General features: G+C 45.0%; 2 protein-coding genes across 2 annotated transcripts; one reads left to right on the forward strand and one right to left on the reverse strand.

Annotated features, from left to right (window-relative positions):
* Nucleotides 1–309: 309 nt before the first annotated feature.
* SRSF9 (serine and arginine rich splicing factor 9) lies at nucleotides 310–7347 on the reverse strand. Its single transcript, XM_048822110.2, has 4 exons — nucleotides 6961–7347; nucleotides 3980–4149; nucleotides 2080–2252; nucleotides 310–841 (listed from the first exon to the last, which is right to left on the reverse strand). The coding sequence occupies exons 1-4, from the start codon at nucleotides 7173–7175 to the stop codon at nucleotides 698–700; spliced, it is 702 nt and encodes a 233-aa protein (XP_048678067.1). The 5' UTR covers nucleotides 7176–7347; the 3' UTR covers nucleotides 310–697.
* On the forward strand, nucleotides 6496–16036 carry LOC142069382 (uncharacterized). Its single transcript, XM_075120225.1, has 2 exons — nucleotides 6496–6739; nucleotides 12136–16036. Exon 2 carries the CDS (start codon nucleotides 14138–14140, stop codon nucleotides 15203–15205), a length of 1068 nt encoding a protein of 355 aa, XP_074976326.1. The 5' UTR covers nucleotides 6496–6739; nucleotides 12136–14137; the 3' UTR covers nucleotides 15206–16036.
* The last annotated feature ends 7515 nt before the right edge of the window (nucleotides 16037–23551 follow it).

Genomic DNA, 23551 nt, shown 5'->3' on the forward strand with positions numbered 1-23551 from the left:
TCTAACTGAAAAAGATGCTATAGCACAATTTTATTTTCCCTTTTTTTTCCCCTCACTAAGTTATTGTAAAGGGGAGAAAGCCAGCTCATTAAGATTAATACCATCCCCTGTGTGAAAACACCCTCAGGCAGTTCAGCCCTCCTCCACCTGCCATTCTAGAGTGCACTGTTCTGATGCTGCAAGAGAGAATCACTCTCTCAGTACATATTTAGGCAGCTAGCAGCCCACAACCTCAGAGTGGCTTGCACCTGTTCCCACCTCCTCTTAATACAATGATCTTCCTCTAATTGTACAAAAGACAACCACCGCTTGTGAGTTACTAAAACATTTAAATATATTTCTACACAACAGGCTGAGTCATACAGTCACTCCATTGCTTTTTATCACCATCCTGCAGACAAGCCACCAATAGTTACTGCACTAATTCTCAAGCTTATTTTTCCTCAGTTAGGAGGGGGAAAAGTACACTTGACATTTTCCAAACCAAAAACAAAACTAAACTCCAGAGGTTCAAAATATTTCATTACCAACATTTCCCTAGTAAAAACTGTAAGTCATTAAAAAAAAAGATTTTTATTGAATAAAAAGGAAAAACAAAGAGCTCCTACGAAAGACTATATCCATCAGTTTTGGAATGTAAATTCCGAGCAAAAAAGAGGCTCAATTCACATTTTTAAAAAGTCCCTGTTGGATGGAATCAGTATGGCCTGAAGGGGGATGAGTAGCGTGGTGATCCCCTGCTTTGGTATGGAGAATCGCGACCCCTTGAACCAGAACGGGACCGCGAGTAGCCATAGCTGGTACTTCTTTCGGGACAGACTCTGATATAGGAAGTTTCACCCTGAAATTTAAACAAAGAAGAAAACCTAAACATTTACATTGCATCCTGATTAACAGTCCTCCACTAGTATGAACAACACCAAATGGAGCTTAAGACCAAAGCATAAATAAACCAAAGACTGGAGTTTCCACAAAGAGGGCAGTATAAATCCATCTGCTGCTGCTTGGGTCAAACTCTGCGCTGGCACTTGATGCCTTGACGAGGTACGTTACAAAACAATATTGTGCATGTACTAGTGAGAAATACCTTGCTAGCCATCATCATCTGCAAGGGCAGAGGCTCAGCAGCCAGAAGAGGACCATGGACAAGTGCCTCCTACATCCAACCACACAGGAAGAGGCTGTGGCAACCAGTACAACCAGAGGGTGAAGGTCCCAATGGTCTGACTCCATCCTTAACTGCTGGAGGGAAATAGCTAGAGATACTAGTACGGTCCTTCAGCACAGGAAGGAGAGGCCGAACTCTCAGGTCACGATCATGTATCAGCACCTCAAGTTCTGTAAGGAAATCTCCACAGCAAGCACACTCAGCCTTCAGCTGAGGGGATGGTTGGAGCAGAACAGCTCAGCCATGGGAAGGTGGCTGCAATGAAGTAGCACAGCTCCAAGAATGAAAAAGCTGTGGTTTACTGGCTCAGACACCAGGAGACCACCAGAAGAAGAGGCTCCATGCTGGGGCATGGGAAAAACAGCTATAGCAACCAACACAGCTGCTCACTCAGCTTGTTCTTTGGGGGAGTGCTGTAGATTGCTGACAAAGCCCCCAGCTGGCAGAGGCAACATGAGTTGGCTTAGTTGAAAGGAGAAGGCTGTGAGCCACTGTGGCCAAAGGGAGAATGCCACAGCAAGCTAGCTTGCCCTGTAGAAGTCAGAGGCAAGAAGTCCAAATTCTTAGCTTCCAGGTAATGAAGGGTGCAGCCAACAGTACAGCTCTCAGCTATGATAAACGGGCTTGTCTGAGCCCTGCCCCTTCCAAATGTTATATTTTTAAAAAATCCAATATTAGTTACTTCACTCACTGAGCCAAGACCCTAACATGCCAAGCCACAGTGGGGTATGTGCCACAAAAGGTAGGAAAGACCCTTTATATTATAACAGGTCACTATTAACCACCAACTCCAATGTTATCACTAGGTTCTGTTCTTATGCCTCCTGAGAGCAGCATGACAAGGAAAAAAAAGTGTATGTTCCTCCATGACTGTACACACATATGCTCTTCCCCTGAAGGCACGAACCCACCTCATGAGAGCGGAATTTGGTGTCATCCAGTTTACGCAGTGCATATTCCATATCTTCCTTGCGGAGAAACTCAACTACACCCATTCCATCTTTCTGTACATCTGCATAACAAACATCACCAGCTTCACGCATATGATCCTTCAGGTCCTGCCAGCTGCCTGACGGAGGAAGCCCTGAGCATGGAGAACACAAAACATAAGACACCATATAAACAAAAAGGCCATCTACTCAGGCTGTCCCAGGGATGCTGACCCTGCCATGCCAAGGGCTCCATCACTTCCATGTGCTTTGTGACTCTTCCATAGGATCAGAACTGCAATAAGAACGGAGAGATCCAAAAAATAGCACTAAGTTCCATTCCAGAAAACCAGCAGCGGAGCCCTCCGTGGAAGGTACAAAATTTGGGCCTCCTGTCAGTAAGATAGTCCCTGGGTCTCTCTGGAATTCATAGTGCTGAGATTTCAGAGGAATCTGCTATTTGTGCTGTTGTAAAGTAATCCAGAACCACCCCTCAAACCCTGTACGTCTGTAATGAAGATTTTGCTCTCAAAGCAGGACTTTTTTTTTTTTCCTTAAGGTTCCTCAAGCTCAGCTCCCCATCCAAGATTGGCTTGTCCCATTCATATCAGTTGTATTAATTTGAGATTCCAGCAGTTCCATCCTCTGGTAGTGAGCAAAACCACATGCGTTTAGCTTGTAATTATCAGCACATTTACCTAAAGGAAGGCAAAGGGTTGAGTTTCCCTGCCCCGCAGCATGCTGGAGACTCTAATGTACTGCTGGTCCTGGCAATTTTCAAGAAGGCTTCACAATACCCTTTACCAATGCAGGTTTTCGTTCTCATGTCAAAAAATCGGACGATTTTCAGTTATTCTCCCCCAGCCCTCCCAGGCTCCTGAAGAGGAGATGTACTCCTGGTTTCAATGGATAGCGTTCAGATCCTGCTGCAATGCTGAAGATATTTTATTGCTACAGTAGAGTGGCTTCCTTACAGGGAACATTTTATTTTTTTAGCCATAAAGTCACAGGAGCATGCAGAGAAATGGAGATGTGGGTATTTTAAGGTGATGCATGGAGATAAGCATGTTTTCGGGAGAGACATATAGGTATGGGTTTTTATGGACTATTCCAAGCATCCGCTGTCAGGGAGTACTGAATTTCCTTCTGGGATTTCATATGCATTGCAGAACTTCCAAACATACTTTAATTTCTCTCCCACAAAGGGCCCCCTCCACTCCCATTTCCTAATGTCAACTCACTACTTGAATGGCCTTTTCAGTTTGTTTCTTTGTTTTTTTGTATGAAGTCCCTTAGGAATCCTTTGGTTGATTGAGGGGGCTCCCTTCCACAGTGCCTTAGTCATTCTTTCCCATAGTGAGTAGATCATGTGGAGGTGCTGAGGTACAGACCACACTTTATTTATTTTTTTAATGAACAAAATGTCAACACCTATCAGAGTGTATTACATCACAGGATATCTCTAACAAATCCTTTCTAATTATGATGAAATGTTAGGTACTATTCCACCTAGAGACCAACTGTTTTCATCATGCAAGAATGGTGCCCAAGTTCTCCCTCCTTCTACCCACCTGTCCACTCACACAACGCTGGTACATTTCAGAATCCAAGACTGAGTTCACATCTGGCCCCTTATGAAGAAATTTCTGCTCACCATTCACCAAGATGCGCTCCAAAAAGCAACAAGACTCCTGCTCAAGTCAAACCGGAAAGGGAACTACACCGGGATACTCCTTTACAGGAAGAGGTTTCATGATACAGGAGAAACCTTAACTATTCCAGTGATATGAGAAGCTCCTTTTTCCCGAGACAAGGACACAATACAATGAGGCACAGCATTAGGATGAGTCCTAGCCAGATTGAAGTGTGGAAGGTAACATACCTGAAACAAGGACTCGAAATTCAGAACGTCGTGACGGAGGGCCATTCCTACCACGCAGCCCCCCACCAAAACCTCCACCCCGACCTCGGGAGGATCTGGGGAACTCAACACGCAGTCGGCATTGACCATAATCATAACCATTTCTCCCATAAACTGCATCTTCTGCATCTCTGCAAACAAATAACATGAATCAGTGATTAATGATGCTCAGTCAGTGGTTCCCAACATCTCAGTGGGCCATCAAGCGGGTTAGGAAATATTGCAGTTTTAAAGTAGCTGCAAAAATATTTGATGATTTTTTTGATGGAGTTTCAAATGGGTTCATCAGCCAACAGTGGCTGGCTCCACTATTATATCTGTAAATTGTTAAAAGCTTTTTCCAAGCTCTTATGTTCCTGTGCACCATGTATTTCAGGTTACAGCCATGTTCACTGGAAAGAACACAGGAGAGTCACATTATCTATCTTGCATTTACCAACAGGTTCAGCCTATCCACTATGCTTAGAAGCAGGGGCCATTTTCCACTTAATTTCTCAGAAAGCCTGCATTCTGATTGAAGTCTGATCCACATGGAACAAAGCTCTTTCATAATCTGGCAGGCAGTGAGGGCAAATACTTTACCTTCACTAATAAGCCTCTTATTAGAAACTGCCTCATTATGGTGGTTTGGCTTGCATAATTATATACAAGGGATATTTGTTCTCCTGAGAGAGTTCTGATGTTGTATTAAAAGACTAGACCTAATCTCACTTTCCATCCCAGCAAGTCTACACTAATGCGTGCAGAAGGGCATGAACTGAAAACTAAACCTTGAAACTAGTTGCAAAGTTATATACAATCACAAAACAAATCTTTTCAAAATTCAGACCCTGCAAGCTGAACTTTACACGTGTGCAAACCCTCTCTAAAATGAATTTCAAAAAGTACTGTGTAAGGTCAAAATAACACTGGAAGATAGTGAGAACAGAGAGTGCATTAGCAGAGCATCCCAATCCTGGGACGTTTAGCATCTATTGTTATTAGTTGCTATTTGTATTACCATAGCGCCTATGAGCTCTAGTAATGGAACAGGACCTCATTGCGGTCACCCTTATCAAGGTGTGGCTTTCTCTTTAGACTGTCACAGGGGATGGGAGAGAGGGTTATTTTTATATGTTTAAAAAAAAAAAAAAGGCAGGAGGGACTACAGATTTAAACTCCTGTGAACCATCAACAAAATATCTATAAACAAAACAATCTACCCAATAACCTAGTTAAAGAACACCCCTTCCTCTTAGATTGCCTGAGTGTTACATGGGCTTATTTTAGAAGCGTGGTTCCCAAACTGGGTCTGATCCACCAGTGGTCCATAACACAGTGGCTCATGGTCCATGGAGAAATGGCTGGTCACATAGTTCCGACTCTTATGCACCTCCCCGCCAAACTGTTAATCTACATTAAAAAAGAGCCAAAAAAACCACATTGTTTTCTCAGTTAAATGTTTTCTTTTCCCTGAAAATAAGTGGTGTAACTGCCAAAGGGATGTTGCTTTCCCTGTCACTGGCAATCTGTGAGGTAGTGTGTCTGCTAAGCCAAAAATGGTTACAAGAGATAAGTGTCTCTAATGTCTGAGGAGGCATCTACAATATATCCATAAAACCTGATTCAAAAATAATGAATGCAGACATGTTATTCACTGTCATGGTGATATTTTAAACACAATATTAGGAAATTCAGATGCATTTCACCAGTAATAACTGTGCTTAGCCACAGTATACACATATTAGAGACAAAATCATATACCTGCATGGTAAATAGTGGTGGAGGTGAATAGTTATAATTGCTGCAGGAAAGCATCTGTTTGAGTTTCGGAGTTGTGCTTAAGTATCAACTAGAATGACTTCTTTTTTTAAAAGGGAAGAGACGAAGATGATGATAAGACCTTTATGTGTATAGTCAGATGAACAGAAATTCTGAGTCTGGGACTGGGTGGTACATTACAAATTGTTTGTAACTGCTAGTACTGGAACCCAGTGAAAACGTTCCCCAGGCTTGTCAAAGCCCCTTTGATGCTACCTGAAAAAGTTAAGATAACTGTCCTCTGAATTCTCCTTATCTAGACAGCTGCAATCAACTTAACTCATTAAAGAGGACAATAACGAGTATGTATTCCTCCCTCACACTTGTCCATTATTTACTTATTAACTGTGTTGTGCAAAGCAGTATTCCTGGCTGAGGACTACAGCCATACTGGGTTTAAAGTTTTCAAACCCAATCCATCTGTGCTCTCTCACACACACACAATAATTTACATGGCCAAAGTGAATCAATTCACTTCTCCTGCAAGCTCAAACCTTGGTGTCTGTAATATTACAATTGCTTCCATGCAGATAAAATTGTGACATTACACACTGGACTGTAGCATCTTGGATTAGAAGTGGAAAATCTACAAATTTTAATTAATACAAAGGGGAAACTAAACGACTTATAGGGCCGTTTCTGGGTGTTCTTTTAAGAGATGATGTAACGGTGTCACTTAGGCAGAGTTCCGGCAGCTCGGAGGGGGGAGAGCAGGTCCCCAGTCACAGATTTGCTGTGCGCGTCACTGTCATGTATTCCTAGGGAAGACTGCTGGGCGGGGGAAGTGGGCGATTGCCTGGATACAGATGGAGAATGTCCGGGAGTGGGGCGCGCACAGCGGCCCGGAGCCACGCATGGGGCAGGAAGGGTGCCTGAGGACTTGGGGGAGGAGGGCTTTGCCCGCTAGGAGACAGCAGGCCGGTAGGCTCCTTCTCCGGGGGAGGGGCGTCCGGCCAGGCCGGGGGATCGGGGGTGCGCGCCCGGGCTCTGGTGCCGAGGAGTTTCCTGTCGAGGGGCTGGGGCGGGAAGCGGATGTAACTGCCCGGGCGGGACGTCTCCAGGCTCCGGGACCCGGGGGAGGGATTCCCCCCGCCTCAGGCCGAGCTGGCTCTCCCGGGGGCCCTCTCCCCCGTCCCGCTCACCGCGGGTCCTCGAAGCGCACGAAGGCGAAGGGCACCAGGCCGCGCTTGCTCTTGAGCTCGATGTCTCGGATGCGGCCGTACTTGTAGAAAAGCTCCTCCAGGTCCTTCTCCCGCACGTCCGCCGGCAGGTTCCCCACGTAGATCCGCCCGTCCCCCGCACCGCCCCGACCCGAGCCCCCGGGCCCGAAGCCCATCTCCCGCTCCCAGCCAGACATCCTCGCCTCGCCTCGCCTCGCCGCGCCGCGCCGCGCGCGCACACACACCCGGTAGGAGCGAGCCGAGCCACACACCCAGCCCAAAAACCGCGTCGCCACCTCCTGACGGAGGACACTAAACAACCCGCTTAAAGGGGAGGAGGCGCCGGCAACCGCACACAACTTTCGTTACGCATGCGTTGTGCTCTGCGCCCCACTATTGCGCATGCTCGCAGCTCGCCCCGGCGCGTAGCTCTTACGCCTATCTTACTGCGATTGCGCAAGCTTCCAGTCTTGGCGGGCAGAGCCACTTGCCCTGGGGGTGCAGACGCAAGTTTCAGTCACCCTGGGCTGTGATTGGTATAGGCGTTCCTCGTGCACATATGCAACCTTCTCCTTTCATTTCCCTTTTTGCTTAAAGTGACAGAAACAATTTAAATGTTTGTGATTTTTCCAATACCATGTAAAAAATACTTTCTCTCCCCTGCTGTTCTATGAAAGACACAAAAGGGAAAGAAAAGGAGTACTTGTGGCACCTTAGAGACTAACCAATTTATTTGAGCATGAGCTTTCCTGAGCTACAGCTCAGGGAAACTGACTGAACACAAAATACTGACAAACAAATGAAGGAAGCAGACAAACAAAAACAGAAATACACTTTTCCCATAACCCCAGGCCCTGATCCTGCATTTATGTGCTTATAACATTTTACAGTAGAACCTCAGAATCACCAGAGTTATGAACTAACCAGTCAACCACACACCTCATTTGGAACCAGAAGTACGCAATCAGGCAGCAGCACAGAGAGAGAGAGAGAGAGCAAAAAGCAAATACAGTATAGTATTGTGTTAAATGTAAACTACTAAAAACATAAAGGGAAAGCAGTATTTTTCTTCTGCATAGTAAAGTTTCAAAACTGTATTAAGTCAATGTTCAGTTGTAAACTTTTGAAATAACAACCATAATGTTCTGTTCAGAGTTACGAATATTTCAGAGTTATGAACAACCTCCATTCCCAAGGTGTTCGTAACTCTAAGGTTCTACTGTGTGTATGTAAATCCTATTGAGATTGTGGCCTTACTGATACTTGGTGTTACTTACAAACACAGAAAGTGCCATAGCGGATCAGATCATTGGTCCATCTAGACTAGTACCCTGTCTCCAGCAGTGGCCAGTTCCATATGCTTTAGAGACATAAGGTGCAAGAAACCTTAGTACAGTTAATTATTAAATAACCTTTGCACAAGGAAAGTTTCTTCCTAATACCATCACATAGAGGCTGGTTTTTGTCCTAAAAAATTAGGGTTTACATCCATTCCAAACTTTTTGAATAAAATCCTATGATTGTGACTTTGGATATTCTCATTATCTATATAAATGTCCTATCTTTTTTCTTTTTTTATTCATGTCGAGGTCTTCTGCATTATGTAAAAACAAATATTTCCCTTTTTCAGCTTAAAATATGTTACTTTTCAGTTTTAACAAATATCAGACAGAAAAGTGATTTTAAAACTATTAGTTTTGCAAAAATTATAATTCATAGTGTGAGAAGCAACTTGGTCTAGTTTGTGCTCCTGAATTCTACTCCAACTCCCAGCTCTACTGCATACTCAGGGTTTATCTACACTTGAAAGGCTGCAGCAGAGTGAAGACACTACTTATGCTCATGGGAGGGCTTCTTCAGTCAGCATAGGTAATTCACCTCCCTGAAAGGCAGTAGCTATGTCGACAGGAGAAGCCCTCCAATCAGCATAGCACTGTCTATACTGGGAGTTAGGTCAGTATAACTGTGTCACTGCACAATACTTACCAGACCACAAAAGAGCAGGGCCAGCTACAGCACAATATAACAACAAACACTACCCTGATTCACTGTAGAAATGGTCTTTCAAAGCCTCCCTGAGCCATTTACCTCCACACTGAACTCTTCTAATAGCTCTAAATTTAGCAGTCAGCCACTCCACCTCTTCCCTCCAACCTGGCAGAAACTTTTCCTCTTTGCTTCACATAGATTATGTAGGACACAGCAGGCAGCTATAACCATTGGGATATTTTTCTCATGGAAGTCCAATGTTGTGAGCAAACAACACCAGCGCCCCTTCAAATTACCAAAAGCATATTCAACCATCATTCTGCACCTGCTGAGACAAGAGTTGAATCATACTTTGGTGCTGTTGAGGTGGCCAATGTACAGCTTCATAAGCCAGGGGAAGAAGGGGTAGGCTTGGTCCCCCAGGATCACTACTAGCATTTCAACATTCCCAATGGTAATCCACCAGTTGAGAAAGAAAGTCCCTGCTTTTAGCTTTCTGAACAGTCCTGTGTTCTTAAAGATGTGTCATCCACCTTCCCTGACCAGCCCACACTGATGTTGAGGTATCCCCGGTGATCCACTAGTGCTTGCATAACCATAGAAAAGTAGCCCTTTCTGTTGGCGTACCCGGTGGCAACGTGGTCTGGTGCCAAAATAGGGATATGCATGCCATCTGTTGCTCCACCACTGTTCAGGAAATCCCACTGCTGCAAATCTATCCACTATGTCCTGCACATTACTGAGCGTCACAGTCCTGTGCAGCAGGAGGCAATTAATGGCCCCCACAGTGGGTTTCCTGACTCCAAAATTGATTCCTGACTGACAGGTAGCAATTTGGCTTTGCAAGTTTCCACAGTGTGATCGCCACTCGCTTCTTTACTGTCAGTGCAGCTCTCATTTTGGTGTCCCTGCACTAGACAGCTGGGGTAAGCTCACCACACAGATTGAAGAATGTGTCTTTGTACATCTGAAAGTTCTGCAACCACTGCTCATCATCCCAAACCTGCATTATGATGCAATCTCACCAGTCAAGGCTTATTTCTTGGGCCCAGAAGCAGTATTCCACCATCCGCAACTGTTCCGTGAACGCCACCAACAACCTTGAATTGGTTTTGCTATGTCCCACAATAATGTGTCCTCCAAGGCATCATATGGTTCCTCACTCATTTGGTTCTTTTTGCGGCTCTGCAAATACTTCAAGATTGTGCGCCCTGAGCTTCCAATGCTCATGAAAATAGTGCTAAGCTGTGCAGGCTCTCTTCTGTCAGAGAGGGAGGACAGCAAGGAAGGCCACATGGGTTTATGAGATGTTTTTTAAAGGAATGAAAATAATGGGCTACAGATAACATTATGGGATGAAAAGAAAAGGAGTACTTGTGGCACCTTAGAGACTAACCAATTTATTTGAGCATGAGCTTTCGTGAGCTCACGAAATAAGCTCAAATAAATTCGTGAGCTCACGAAAGCTCATGCTCAAATAAATTGGTTAGTCTCTAAGGTGCCACAAGTACTCCTTTTCTTTTTGCGAATACAGACTAACACGGCTGTTACTCTGAAACCTGTCATTATGGGATGAAGACAGTTGCAAACTGGAAAATTGACCCCATGCTCCCAGTCACTCCTGCGCAACTCATTCTGGCACTACCATGCATTGCCAAAACTTTCAAAAGACAGTTTTCTGGATGGTGGTGAGCTGCATAGTGGGCTACTTCACCATGGTGCACTCTGCATCAATACAAGCACTCCTGCTGAGTATATACACTGCCAACACAAGGAGCCAAGTATGCATAAACACAAGCGATGTACTAACTGCAGCGGCTGTATGCCAACGGAACTTGAGTCAACATAAGTTTGTAGTGTAGACATGGCCTTAATGTCATGCCCCATGACAGCTAGTCAGTGACCTTATGTTAAATAAGGTGGTGATTTCAGCCCACTATACAGTTCAGAGATGGCAGCAACACAAAAAACATTATTACAGTTGGCCATTTCCCTTCTAATAAAAAGCTACAGTATCCTATAGGGTTGTTTGCAGTATCAGATGAGGCCTGGCACTGACTGGACATTGAGGCTACGGCTACACTAGAGAGCTTACAGTGGCGCAGCTACACTGATGCAGCTGCTCCGCTGTAAGCTCTCTAATGGAGCTGCTCTAACCTGACAGGAGAGAGCCCGCCTGTTCCCTTCTCAATGAGCAGCAGCAGCTATGTCGGCAGGAGAAGCTCTCCAGCTGACAGCACTGTCCACACGGTGCTTCAGTCGGTGTGACTTATGTCGCTCAGGGGAGTGGCTTATTCACACCCCTGAGTTACATATGTTATACCCACATAAGTAGTAGTGTAGATATAGCCTGAGACTGAATTACACAAAGAGAGACTGCAAGTTAGAGACATAAAGCTTAACAGGTCTTTGTTACAGGGCTCATCATTTGCAATTTTCCTTCCTGTTATAGGAAACCACATATACAAACAACCTCTTTTTCTTGTTTACCTTCACCCAATACCTAATTAACTAATTCCTCAGGCTGCTTCCCTGCAATGGATTAATTCTCAGATCACTGTCTTGTAACTTTCAGCCCTCTACAACATCACCATTACAAGTTCACCTCTCACATATGTGCAGTCCCTCCAGGGCACGGTTGCGGCAGATTGACAGGGAGGAATTATGAAGAAGTTTGCTAGTTTTTAATATTATGATCATGAGCAGAAAGGAGAATCCAATTTGCTTTCATTATACTATTCATTATTTTGTATACCTCTGTCATATCCCTTCTTAGTTGTCTCCCTAAAAGTCCCAGTCTTCAATCTCTCTCCATATTACCCTTCTACATGACATAATTTCTACTCTAGTTACCTCATCTCCTTGTAATGATACATAGTACTTATATAAATCTCTTTATCCAGAGGTCTCAAAGTACTTTACAAAGGAGGGTAAAATTACCTCCATTTTATAGTAAGGAACAGGCAGATGAAGTAGCTTGCCCATCATCACGCTGCCGGTTAGTGACAGAGCTGGGAACAGAAACCAAGTTTCCTTTATTCCCTAGCTAGTGCCCTGGCTTAGCCACAGTTCCCACTTTAACTGTATGATATGCTCTGTGATCTAAAGACATCTTTCTATACAATACCATCTTCACTCTATTTACTCAACTTCATTGTATTGTTATAGATTGGGTTAAACCCCCATTGAAACTGGTGAGCATAATCTGCCCCGCCTATCAGACTAAATGAGGGAGCAGTTGCAGCAGCCACTCCTAGAAGGACCAGCGGTGTCCCAGCAACCCCCAAGCCAGACCGCGTCTCTCCGACCACGAGCAACTCCAGCATCCCGCCAGAGATCCCGCCCCAACACCCAACCGAAGGGAATCCTGACCCACAAGATAGACGGCAGGCCAACCATGCAGGCTTTGAGCCTGCACCAGACGAGGCCAAGGACCATGAGGGCCAGCAGCCAATGGTGAGGGCTGCCACTCTGTAGCAGGCTGCCTGGACCGAGGAGCTACAAGCGACAGCTTCCTTTGACGACTTCGACCTCCTCGTAGACAGGCTCACCCAAGAACTGTCTGCGGAAACCGCTCCCAGGAGAAGTTCCAACCAGGAGAACGCCCCGCCTGCCCACAGAACGCCTGCTCCAAACCTCAAAACCACCACCAGGGGACCCAGAAGTAGAGACGCCAGCTGCCGCTACAATCCAGCAGCGGCTTCAAGGATCCAAAAGCTGTACCGGGCAAACCGCTCCAAAGCCATGAGGGAGATCGTCGACGGGCCCTCGCCCTACTACACGATCCCATCTGAACGTCTCTACAGCTACTTCAAGGATGTATTCGACCGCTCAGCCCAGAATGACACGCAGCACCCAGAGTGCCTCCGCCCCCTGCCCCATGTCGACGAAGCAGGTGTCCTGGAAACTAACTTTACGCTCAAGGAAGTGTTGGCTAGACTCTCAAAAACAAAAAACACAGCTCCTGGGAAAGACGGCAGCCGCTACAGCCTCGTGAAAAAAAGTGAGATCCCGGCTGCCTGGTCCTCGCCACACTCTTCAACTGGTGCAAGTGATTCTGCTGGACTCCCAGCTCCTGGAAGAAGGCCATGACGGTACTGGTGTACAAGAAGGGTAAGTGGGATGACCCCAGCAACTGGAGGCCCATCTCCCTCTGCTCCACGATGTACAAGCTCTATGCCAGCTGCCTGCCGTCGAGGATCACAGAGTGGTCGGTGAGCAGTGGAGCTATCAGCTCCACCTAGAAAGGCTTCATGTCCTGCAAGGGCTGCTATGAACACAACTTTGTCCTCCAAACCATCATCGAAACGGCCAGAAGGGCGCGGAGGCAGTGCACGGTAGCATGGCTCGACCTGGCTAACGCCTTTGGGTCCATGTTCCACCACCACATCTTTGCCACGCTCCAGGAGTTTGGGATGCCAGAGAACTTCCTCCATGTGATCCAAGAGGTGTACGAGGGATGCAGCACCACCATTCGCTCGGTCGAAGGGGAGACCGCCGAGATCCAGACCCGGAACGGAGTTAAGCAGGACTGTCCCCTCAGCCCCATCATCTTTAACTTTGCCATGGAGCCGTTGCTGCGAGCGATCTCCAATGGCGCAGATGGCTTCAATCTCCATGGTGAGAGGGTGAGCATCCTGGCTTACGCGGATGACCTGGCCCTGACCGCGGACGACCCAGAGAACCTCCAACGTATGCTAGATGCCACCAGTCGAGCTGCCGATTGGATGGGACTCCGCCTCAATGCAAAGAAGTGCGCATCCTTCCACATAGATGGCAGCAAAAGGGACTCGGTGCAGGCGACGGAATTCCAGATCCAGGGCGAGCCCGTCATCCCCCTGGCAGAGGGGCAGGCCTACCGGCACTGCAGCACGCTGACGGGTTTCCGTGTCCGGCAGATACCAGAGGACACCATCCAGGAGATCTTGCAGGATGCCGCCAAGATCGACACCTCCTTGCTAGCACCGTGGCAGAAGATAAACGCCCTGAACACCTTCCTGATCCCCCACATCTTGTTCGTCCTAAGGGGATCTGCCGTGGCAAAAGTACCCCTCAACAAGGCAGACAAGATCACCCGGCAGCTGGTGAAGAAGTGGCTGTTCCTTCCCCAGAGAGCCAACAACGAGCTGGTCTATACTGCCCACAGGCATGGCGGTCCCAATGTCCCCCCATGGGTGACCTGTGTGACATCGCAGTGATCACCCACGCCTTCCTCCTGCTGACGTGTCCCGACACCATGGTAAGGAGCATCGCAGCAAATGCCCTCCATGATGCAACAAAGAAGCGGATCGGCAGAGCCCCCTCCAACCAAGACACCGCCAGCTTCCTGAGCGGTTCCCTGGATGGCGAATTCAGATGGGACGGGAGCGACATCGCTTCACTGTGGTCCCACGCTCGCAATGCCTCGTGTCGCCTGGGGAAGCGCATCGGCTGCCACTGGGAGTGGTGCGAGGAGCACCAGGAGCTGGGAGTCCTGGTGCCGCAGATCAGGTCTGAGGGCAACACCATCATCACCCCAAGTGCCAGGGGAATGCTGGAGAGGACCCTGAAGGCAGCCATCCACTCACTGTACATGGAAGCCCTGAAGCATAAACCGGACCAGGGTAAAGCCTTCGAACTGACCAGCAACTGGGACGCCAGCAACCACTTCCTCGCTGGGGGCGGCTTCACCCGCTTTGCCGACTGGCGGTTCATCCACCGCACCCGGCTCAACTGCGTCCCGCTCAACAGAGCCGTCCGCCACGGGAACCGAGACAAGCATTGCAGGAAGTGCGGCTACTCCAGCGAGACCCTGCCCCACATCCTGTGCAGCTGCAGGCCCCACTCCAGAGCCTGGCAGCTGCGCCACAACGCCATCCAGAACCACCTAGTGAAAGCCATCGCACCGCGCCTGGGGGAGGTCGCCGTGAACGGTGCCATCCCCGGTACTGACAGCCAGTTGCGACCTGACGTGGTAGTCACCAACAAGGCCCAGAAAAAGATCATCCTCGTCGACATCAAGGTCTCCTTTAAGAACAGGACCCCGGCCTTCCGAGAAGCCCGGGCTTGTAAGCTGGAAAAATACGCCCCTCTGGCCGACACCCTGAGAGCGAAGGGCTACGAGGTGCAGCTGGACGCCCTGATCGTCGGAGCCCTGGGCGCTTGGGACCCCTGCAACGAGCGTGTGCTTCGGACCTGCGGGATCGGTCGAAGCAACACATGGCTCATGTGGCATCTCATGGTCTTGGACACCAACTGATGGTCCAGGGACATCTACATCGAACACATCACTGACCACCGACAGTACCAGGAGGTGTGAGCTGGTACGACATCGTGCATCCACTATGGGAAAGGGACTGAGAGGCTTTTTCCGCTGGACCGTATGAACTGGAACCATAAACTCACTGAACATTAAATCCCACCCAATGAGGGTAGATCCATCCCCATCATCGTATCCGCTCATTATACTCCACACCTGAACTTAGCCGTTATATGGACAACATATCCCCATATCTCAATGTCTGTACTTTGACCGGTTAAACTTTTACCCCCAATCCGGGAGATTGAAGATTATGTATTCCTTACGCCACCAGCTCCTAAACCGAATTTCACACCCCTTGATAATTTGTACCTTGTTCCCTGATAACCAGAAGCTTTTATGCTTGAACTTTGTACCGTTTTCTTTTTATTTCAACATTATCTTAATAAAAAGAGAACACCCCGCCCCAGACCTCCATGGCACGGCTGAGCAGAATCTGTGTCATGTAGGCTGAAGGGTTTTCTGGGGATTCAGAGAATGATATAGCAAACACAGGAGGAGCTTGGGCATTGATTGATGGAGCTGTGTGTTTCTGTGTTTTTGAGAGAAGCAGGAGAAAACACCAGAGAGCAGGGGCAAAAAAGCCAAGTACACATAGTCAGACCAAGACTGGGATCATAGCCCTGAGAAAAGCCAAGAAAGAGAGCTTTTAGACTAACTGCTGACTGGAAAAGGGGTTGGAACTGTGAGCAGACGCTGTCTCTTGCTTGATTCCTGCTGTGTTCAGGGACTTCATACATTCTTTATAAATAAATACCTGCCTCAAAGGAACACCTGACTCCATGACCAATTTTTCCTCCTAACTGGAAGAACCCACAAGACCCTGAATTTTTGGCTAACTGGTTGGTTCAAAAAGGGTAGTAGAGGTAGGGTACCTTCTCATTCTCCAGAACAGATTTGGAAAAATACTCAGAAGCCACAACTGGGACCAGAGCTTAATAAAAGCTCAGTTCCCATGTTTGAAGTGGCAACAGTTTCAAAAGTGCTCAGGAGCACACAGCAGCTCCTGTTAAAATTTTGATACTTCATCTAGAAGTCTAAATGGGAAATGTTGGGGCTAATCTCTTGAATATCTGACTCTTAAAGTCAGGTTTTAGAGTAGCAGCCATGTTAGTCTGTATCCACAAAAAGAAAAGGAGGACTTGTGGCACCTTAGAGACTAACAAATTTATTTGGAGCATCAGCTTTCGTGCATCCGATGAAGTGAGCTGTCACTCACGAAAGCTTATGCTCAAATAAATTTGTGAGTCTCTAAGGTGCCACAAGTCCTCCTTGACTCTTAAAGTGTTCAGATACTAGTGATAAGCACAGTATAAAAACTTAGACAGATGGGTAAGTTCTACTCTGTAAAAAAACTATGTAAAATGGTACCGTCTTTCTCCACAGATCTCAACCTTGTGTATGTTCAGAGTCATATCTACTTACTTTAGAGACAAAAATGTTTTTTTACTACTTTTTTACTCTTGTTAAGCTCATCAGAGCAAACACAGTGTTTGCTGGTGGAATGACTAAGCAGAAGAAAAACATGGTTACAGTAAGCAAGGTCTTTTCTTCAGTAATGAGCACTCACAACAAAAAAGCAAAATATGCTTGTTGGCGTGTTAGTTAAAGATTATGGGTCATATTCTCAGCTGATATATATTGACATAGTTATACAGAAGTCAGTGGAACTATGCTGATTTAAACAAGCAGAGAATCTCCCCAAATTGTGCAGAAAAGTTGTAGGCTCACAAAATTTTACTAGAAGTTGTAATGTGTATGTCCTGGATTTCCTACAAATTCTCAAAAGGGATCATTAAATTCGATGTAATAATTCTTTACTATTAGTATTCATCATTAGTATATTATAACAATACATTATATTAATAACTGCTGGAATACTGTGTCTAGTTCTGGTGTCAATAATTCAAGAAGCATATTGATAAATTGGAGAGGGTTCAGAAAAGAGTCATGAGAATGATTAAATGATTAGAAAACATGCCTTATAGTGACAGACGCAAGGAGCTCAATTTATTTAGTTGAACAAAGAGAAAGCTAACGGGTGACTTGATTACAATCTATAAGTAACTACATAGGAAACAATTATTTAACCATGCGCTCTTCAATCTAGCAGAGAATGATATAAGACAATTCAATGGCTGGAATCTGAAGCTAGACAAATTCAGACTGGAAATAAGGCATACATTTTTAATGGTGAGAGTAATTAATCACTGGAACAATTTACTAAGGCTTGGGGTGGATTCTCCCTCATTGACAATTTTTAAGTCAAAATTGGATTTTTTAAAAGATATGTTCTATTAATTACTCTGCAGAAGTTCTATGGCCTTTGATAAACAGGAGGTCAGACGAAATCAGGGTTTCTCAACACATGGGTCAGGAGTCAGGACCCAAAATTGGATTGCCAGAATGATTCAAAGGGTTGTGTGGCTGTTGGCAGCTCCTGAGGCTCCTGTCCCATGGGGCTGGCTAGGCTTGCCTTCCTGCTTCAGGCACTGTAAACTCTGGGGTCCCAGAACCACTCAGGTTTGGCCCAGCCGTCATGATGATGGGAGTCCAAGGTAGGCCAAATTTGAGTGAGTGGCACTGCAACCCCATGAGCCAGGTCACAACTCCACTCATGCAAATTTGGTCCAGTCACGGGGGCAGGTGGCAATGCAACCCGGGAGGCTGCAACACCCAGAGTGGAGAGCCAAGCCCAGCCAGGCCCACAGCATAGAAGCTGCAGGAGCCATTACTGTGGGGTGAGTGCCAGACATGACCCAATCCCCCAGTGGGGCAGGATCTGACTGAAACTAGTCCAGGGCCTCCACCCACAGACTATTTATGGGTTGCAACAGGCCATAAACATTTATAAATGGACCCTGAGGCCAAAAAGGTTGAGAACCACTGGAGTAGATCACCATGGTCCCTTCTGGCCTTATAATCTATGAATAGTAGCACCTCAAGGACCCAGCACAGATGAGGACCCATTGTGCGTGGCACAGTACATACATATAGCAAAAATCAGCCTTTGTCCCAAAGTTCTTACAATCTAAATAAATTCAGACTAACACGGCTGTTCCTCTGAAACCTGTCATTTATGGTTTGAATCCCTTGACATCTCACTACACAATTTTCTTTTATGATATCTACCTTACTCTAGCTATCACCTTTCCCTTTCCCTGCAGCTCTCTGCTGAGGGTGAGGTGTATATTTATGTTGTTGATTAACAAGCAATGCTTTCATGTTTTTGTTTAAAGCCATTGTATCGCATATACATTGGTGTTTCCTGCAGTCATCATCAAAGCCTTTTTTCCAGCTCACCATTGTTTAAGGAATGCTTAGAAATTTGCTGTAGCCAGCAAGCTCAACCTCTCCCTGTCAACTCTTATTTATGGGCATTTCTAAAGATTGCAGTATGTGCTGATCAAACTGCAGGATTCTGAATGGTTTATTTCTACAATTCCAGCACTGTGTCTACTGTTGGAAGAGGCACTGATTGCACTGCAGATGCCACACCTATCCAGTGCTCACCTCAAGACTATCCGTAGCAAAGGGAGGTTCTTCCTGGTACATACAGAACCCCTGCTCGCCATGAGAGCCCAGAGCTAGAAGATGTGGCCAGGCATCCCCTATGCCTTTGCTATTCCCCGCTGCTTCAATATCCATAGGGTCATGGCACCTCAGAGCTGCCCTAACTGGCATTGGGAGCCAAAGCAATCTCCAGCAGCCCAAGAATTGTGATGATACATTGAGGAATTCATGCCATGGTTCAAAACTGATCCAGAGCAGACAGGACCCAGGCAAGATTCCTCATCGACTATACCACCCTCCCCTGTTGCACTATCTTCCTGGATGGGGCAATAGTGAAGAGAGAGAGAACCAGTTCCTGTTTCAATGGTTTTGTTGTGGGGCAGGGAAGCATATTTTGCTTTTTCAAGTTACAAGCAACACAAGGTCTTTCTTGACCCTTTAACTGTTGCATTACATCACACTGTTTGTTAGGCAGGATTCCTTAGTTGACCTTATGATTTGCAGAGCCCCAAACTGCTAGTGGAAGTGAAGGGAGATCAAGCTGTAAGTTGCTTTTGAGAGACTCTAAAGTAATCTCTGCAATAATTTTCCTTTTTCTGTCATGAGAATAGCCATGCTTTGCCGAGGTTACCTTCACCCTTCACAAGAGCATGGAGTTGTAAGCAGTTGTGTTGCTTATGGGTGACACTGAGCCTATATCTGGATTTTATTAGCATGAAAAAATATTTGTATTTCAGAATGAGGTGGATGAATACTCTTGAAACTCTTTATGTAGCTTTTCATTTCTGCAGAGAACTTCCCATCAAACAATTTTTCAAAGAGCTCTCTCACATGCTGCCCCCTATGATATTTGCTATTTTTGGTCAGACCCAGGGGACCCAGGGTAGGGCAGGGCTCAGATCTGGGAACACATTGATTCCTAACTATGGGACTCTCACCAGCAACTCTAGCTGTTGTTGGGTGCTTAAGCAGAGAGTGCCCCAGGGAGAGTGGAACAAGGTAAAGCAGAAAGTCTTGGGCCTGGCAGAGATACTTCCTTCATGTTGCAACAGCAAAGATTGAACTAGACATGTGCCAAGAGATCAGACAGGAAGGAGAAGCCCCTATACAGCTTTGCATGAACTCCCATTATGAATAGGTGAACTTCAGGCCTGTGTCAGATAAGTTTCCAAATGTGCAGAGGCTTATCTGGAACTATATTCTATATTGACTACATGAACCTTTTGTGCCTAACTATACACTACCTTGGACCTCGTATTGTCATTTACATGTGTGCAAAGAGGGGTAAAATGCTACCAAATCAGAATTCTCCACTCATCCCAGTGATAACATTTTAATATCCACTTTGCACTCACTAGGACAAATCCAAACGTAGTGTAGCTCCATACTACTCCAGGTGTGGATCTGGCGCAATGTGCGCAAAGTGTGTGTAGAAGGCTACAAATAGTGTGAATGGCAAATCAGGACCATTGAGACTGCAAATATGGGCTGGAAAACTCATTGACTCCCAGCACTTCTGATTCCAGGAGGAAAGACATTGTCAAATCTTGTGATGTGTCTGTTGTAAACTGACAACATTCCAACCAACAATCATTGCCTGTGTTCAGTTCAGTAGCTCTTTCCCAAATGCACATGTATCAGGCAATTCAAAAGATAACAAATGTAACAATGGTTGAATCTCACTAATCTGCACTTCGCTGAATTGCCAAAAAAACTGTCCATCTCTCCACCTCTCAGGAAAGATTTAAATGCAGAGGATGTCATGAGCTGTCACATTACTAAGATTTAATTCATTTTACAAACAACACAACAGAACATTTACTAGAGCATTATGATGTACATAATTAAAACCAAACTGCCATTGTCAAAATAAATGAACTAAGCACATTTTGTGATACATCAACCTTTATTTTGTTTATGTACTTACCTGCTAATTCACAACATTCAGTAATTTTCAGTGAATTTCTTTGCCATTAGTGTGAATTAACCATGTTCTAATCTGCAGCTGACCAGCTGAATGGATGACCTGAATAAAAAGCACTTTGAAAAATTAACCCCTTCTCCCACTTCTGTGCTGCTATAGTGTTTCAGTGTAGACATTACCTGTGCTGATGGGAGGGGTCCTCCTGTCGCTGTAGTTAATTCACCTCCCTGAGAGGGGGATTGTGAGGTCAATGAAAGACTTCTTCGATCAACCTAGTGTTGTCTACACTGAGGGGTTAGGCCGTCTTAACTATGCCTCTTGGGGGGTATGATTTTTCATACCCCTGAGTGATGCAGTTAAGCTGACAATGTTCTAGTGTAGATCAAGCTTTAGTTTTCCAAGATTGGGGCCTGGCCACAGTAGAAAATTAAGTCATCTTAATTACTTGACTCCAGGGTGTGAAAAATCCACACCCCCTGAGCAACATAGTTAAACCAGCCTAATCCCCAGTGTAGTCAGCACTAGGTTGGCAGATTCTGTTGACCTAGCTATCTCTTCTTGGAGAGGTGGATTACCTATGCCGATGGGAGAACCCCTCCCATCAGTGTAGGGTAGTGTCTACATTGCAGCAGCACAGCTGTGCCACTGTAGCATTTTAAGTTTTCTTTTCTTGGTTTTCTTTTCAGTTTCAATGCCGTAAAATTTAATGGTCCACCATTGTCTTTCCCTATGTTGTACAATGTCTGGAGCTTGCAGTTAGTTTTATATAAACAATTCTCTTGGGAGGTGACCTTCCCTGACTGATTATTTCACAGCCTGTTGTGAGGTGATGCCACGGTTGCATCCTAGTTACAATTACAATGTTCTACACTTATATGCATGCATCCATTCATAACCATAACCTCTATACATATCTCCTCCTAATGACCATCAAGTTCAGAACAATTAAAGCTTTCATAAAAGACTTTACTTGGCATCTATTTCTACTCAATAACATTGTGTACAACCAGTTGATTCAATTGCTTATTCTTTGGGATTCAGACCCACTGTTCTCTGCTGGGAGTGTCTGGAGCCTGATTGTCACAAGCAGCAATAATTTAAAAAAATCAAGATATAAAAAATGGAAAAATGTGAAAGCTGATGGTAAGGACAACAAATTAACAGTTAGGAAATGTGGACAATTAATAAGGCAGACTAAAGGTGTAAATGAAAACCCAATGGCCACTAGGATTAAGGACAATAAGAAGAAATTATTTAAATATATCAGGAACAAATTAAATCCTAATAACGGCATATATTCAATATTAGATAAGCATGGTAAAAGTGTCAATTGTGATGTAGAAAAGACATGAGTATTCAATAAATATTTCTGTTCTGTATTTAGAAAAAAGCAAGATGATGTATTAATATTTCCAATGATAATGAAATACTTTCTATTCCATCAGTAACTAGGGAGGATGTTAAACACCAACTATTACAGTTAAATATTGTTTTGTCTGCTTGACCAGATAACTTGCACTCAAGAGTATTGAAAGAATTGACTGAGGAGCATTCTGAAACACTGTTTCTGATTTTTAACAAATCTTGAGACACTGAAGTTCCAGAGGACTAGAAAAAAAAGCTAAAGTAATCTCAGTATTTAAAAGGGGCTAACACATTGACCAAGGTAATAGGCTGGTTAGCCTGACAAAATCATGGAAAGGATGATTTGGGACCCAATCAGTAAAGAATTAAAAGACATAGCATTTTTATCAAAAATAGTCCTTTGTCGAACCAACTTGTTATAATTTTAATTTAGATTACACGTTTGGTTGATAAAAAGAACTGTTCACACAATAGACTTCTGAAAGGCCTTTGACTTAGTCCTGTATGACATTCTAATAAAAAAATAGCACTATACAAAATCAAGGTAGCCCATATTAAAAGGGTTAAAATTGGTTAATATGAAGATTGCCAAAAAGCAATTGTAAATGAAGAATTGTAATCCAGTGTGAGTATTTCTAGTGGGGTCCTGCAGTAATTTGTTCTCTGCCCAAAGATATTCAATGTCTTGATCAATAATCTACAAGAATACATAAAATCATTCCTGGTGAAATTTGAGGATGACACACAAATTGGTGGAGTGGCAAATAATGATAGAGACAGGTCACTTATATAGGTTGATTTAAATTTCTTGGTAAGGTGAGTTCATTTGAACAACATGCATTTTAATAAAATCTAATACAAGGTCATACATCTAGGAACAAAAAATGTAGGTCATAAATGCAAAATGGAGAACTGTATCCTAGAATACACTGACAATGGAAAGGATTTAGGAGTCATGGTAGATAACCAATTGAACATGAGCTCCCAGTGTGACGTTGTGGCTCAGAGGGCGAATGGTACCTTTGGATGTATAATCAAGAAAAGATCAAGTAGGATTAGGAAGGTAGTATTATATTTGTACAACAGCTTTAGTGAGACCATTACTGGAATACTGAGTCCAAGTCTGGTGCCCACATGTAAAAAAATGTGTTGAAAAATTGGAAGGGTAGAGAAAAGAGCTGCAATTATTTGAGCTCTGGAAAACATGCTTTATAGTAATAGACTTAAGCTTGATCTATTTTGTTTACCAAAGAGAAAGTTGAGAGGTGACTTGGGCCACGTCTACACTACCGGATCAGCGGGTAGTGATCAATCTAATGGGGATCGATTTATTGTGTCTAGTGTAGATGCAATAAATCAATCCCCAATCGCTCTGCTGTTGACTCTGGAACTCCACCATGGCGAGAGGCGGAAGCGGAGTCGACGGGGGAGCAGCGCCCGTCAATCCCGCCCCGCGAGGACGCGAAGTGATTCTAAGTCGATCT

The sequence above is a fragment of the Caretta caretta genome, chromosome 15 (genome assembly GCF_965140235.1).
Source record: "Caretta caretta isolate rCarCar2 chromosome 15, rCarCar1.hap1, whole genome shotgun sequence".
In the NCBI taxonomy this organism is placed as follows: domain Eukaryota; kingdom Metazoa; phylum Chordata; order Testudines; family Cheloniidae; genus Caretta; species Caretta caretta.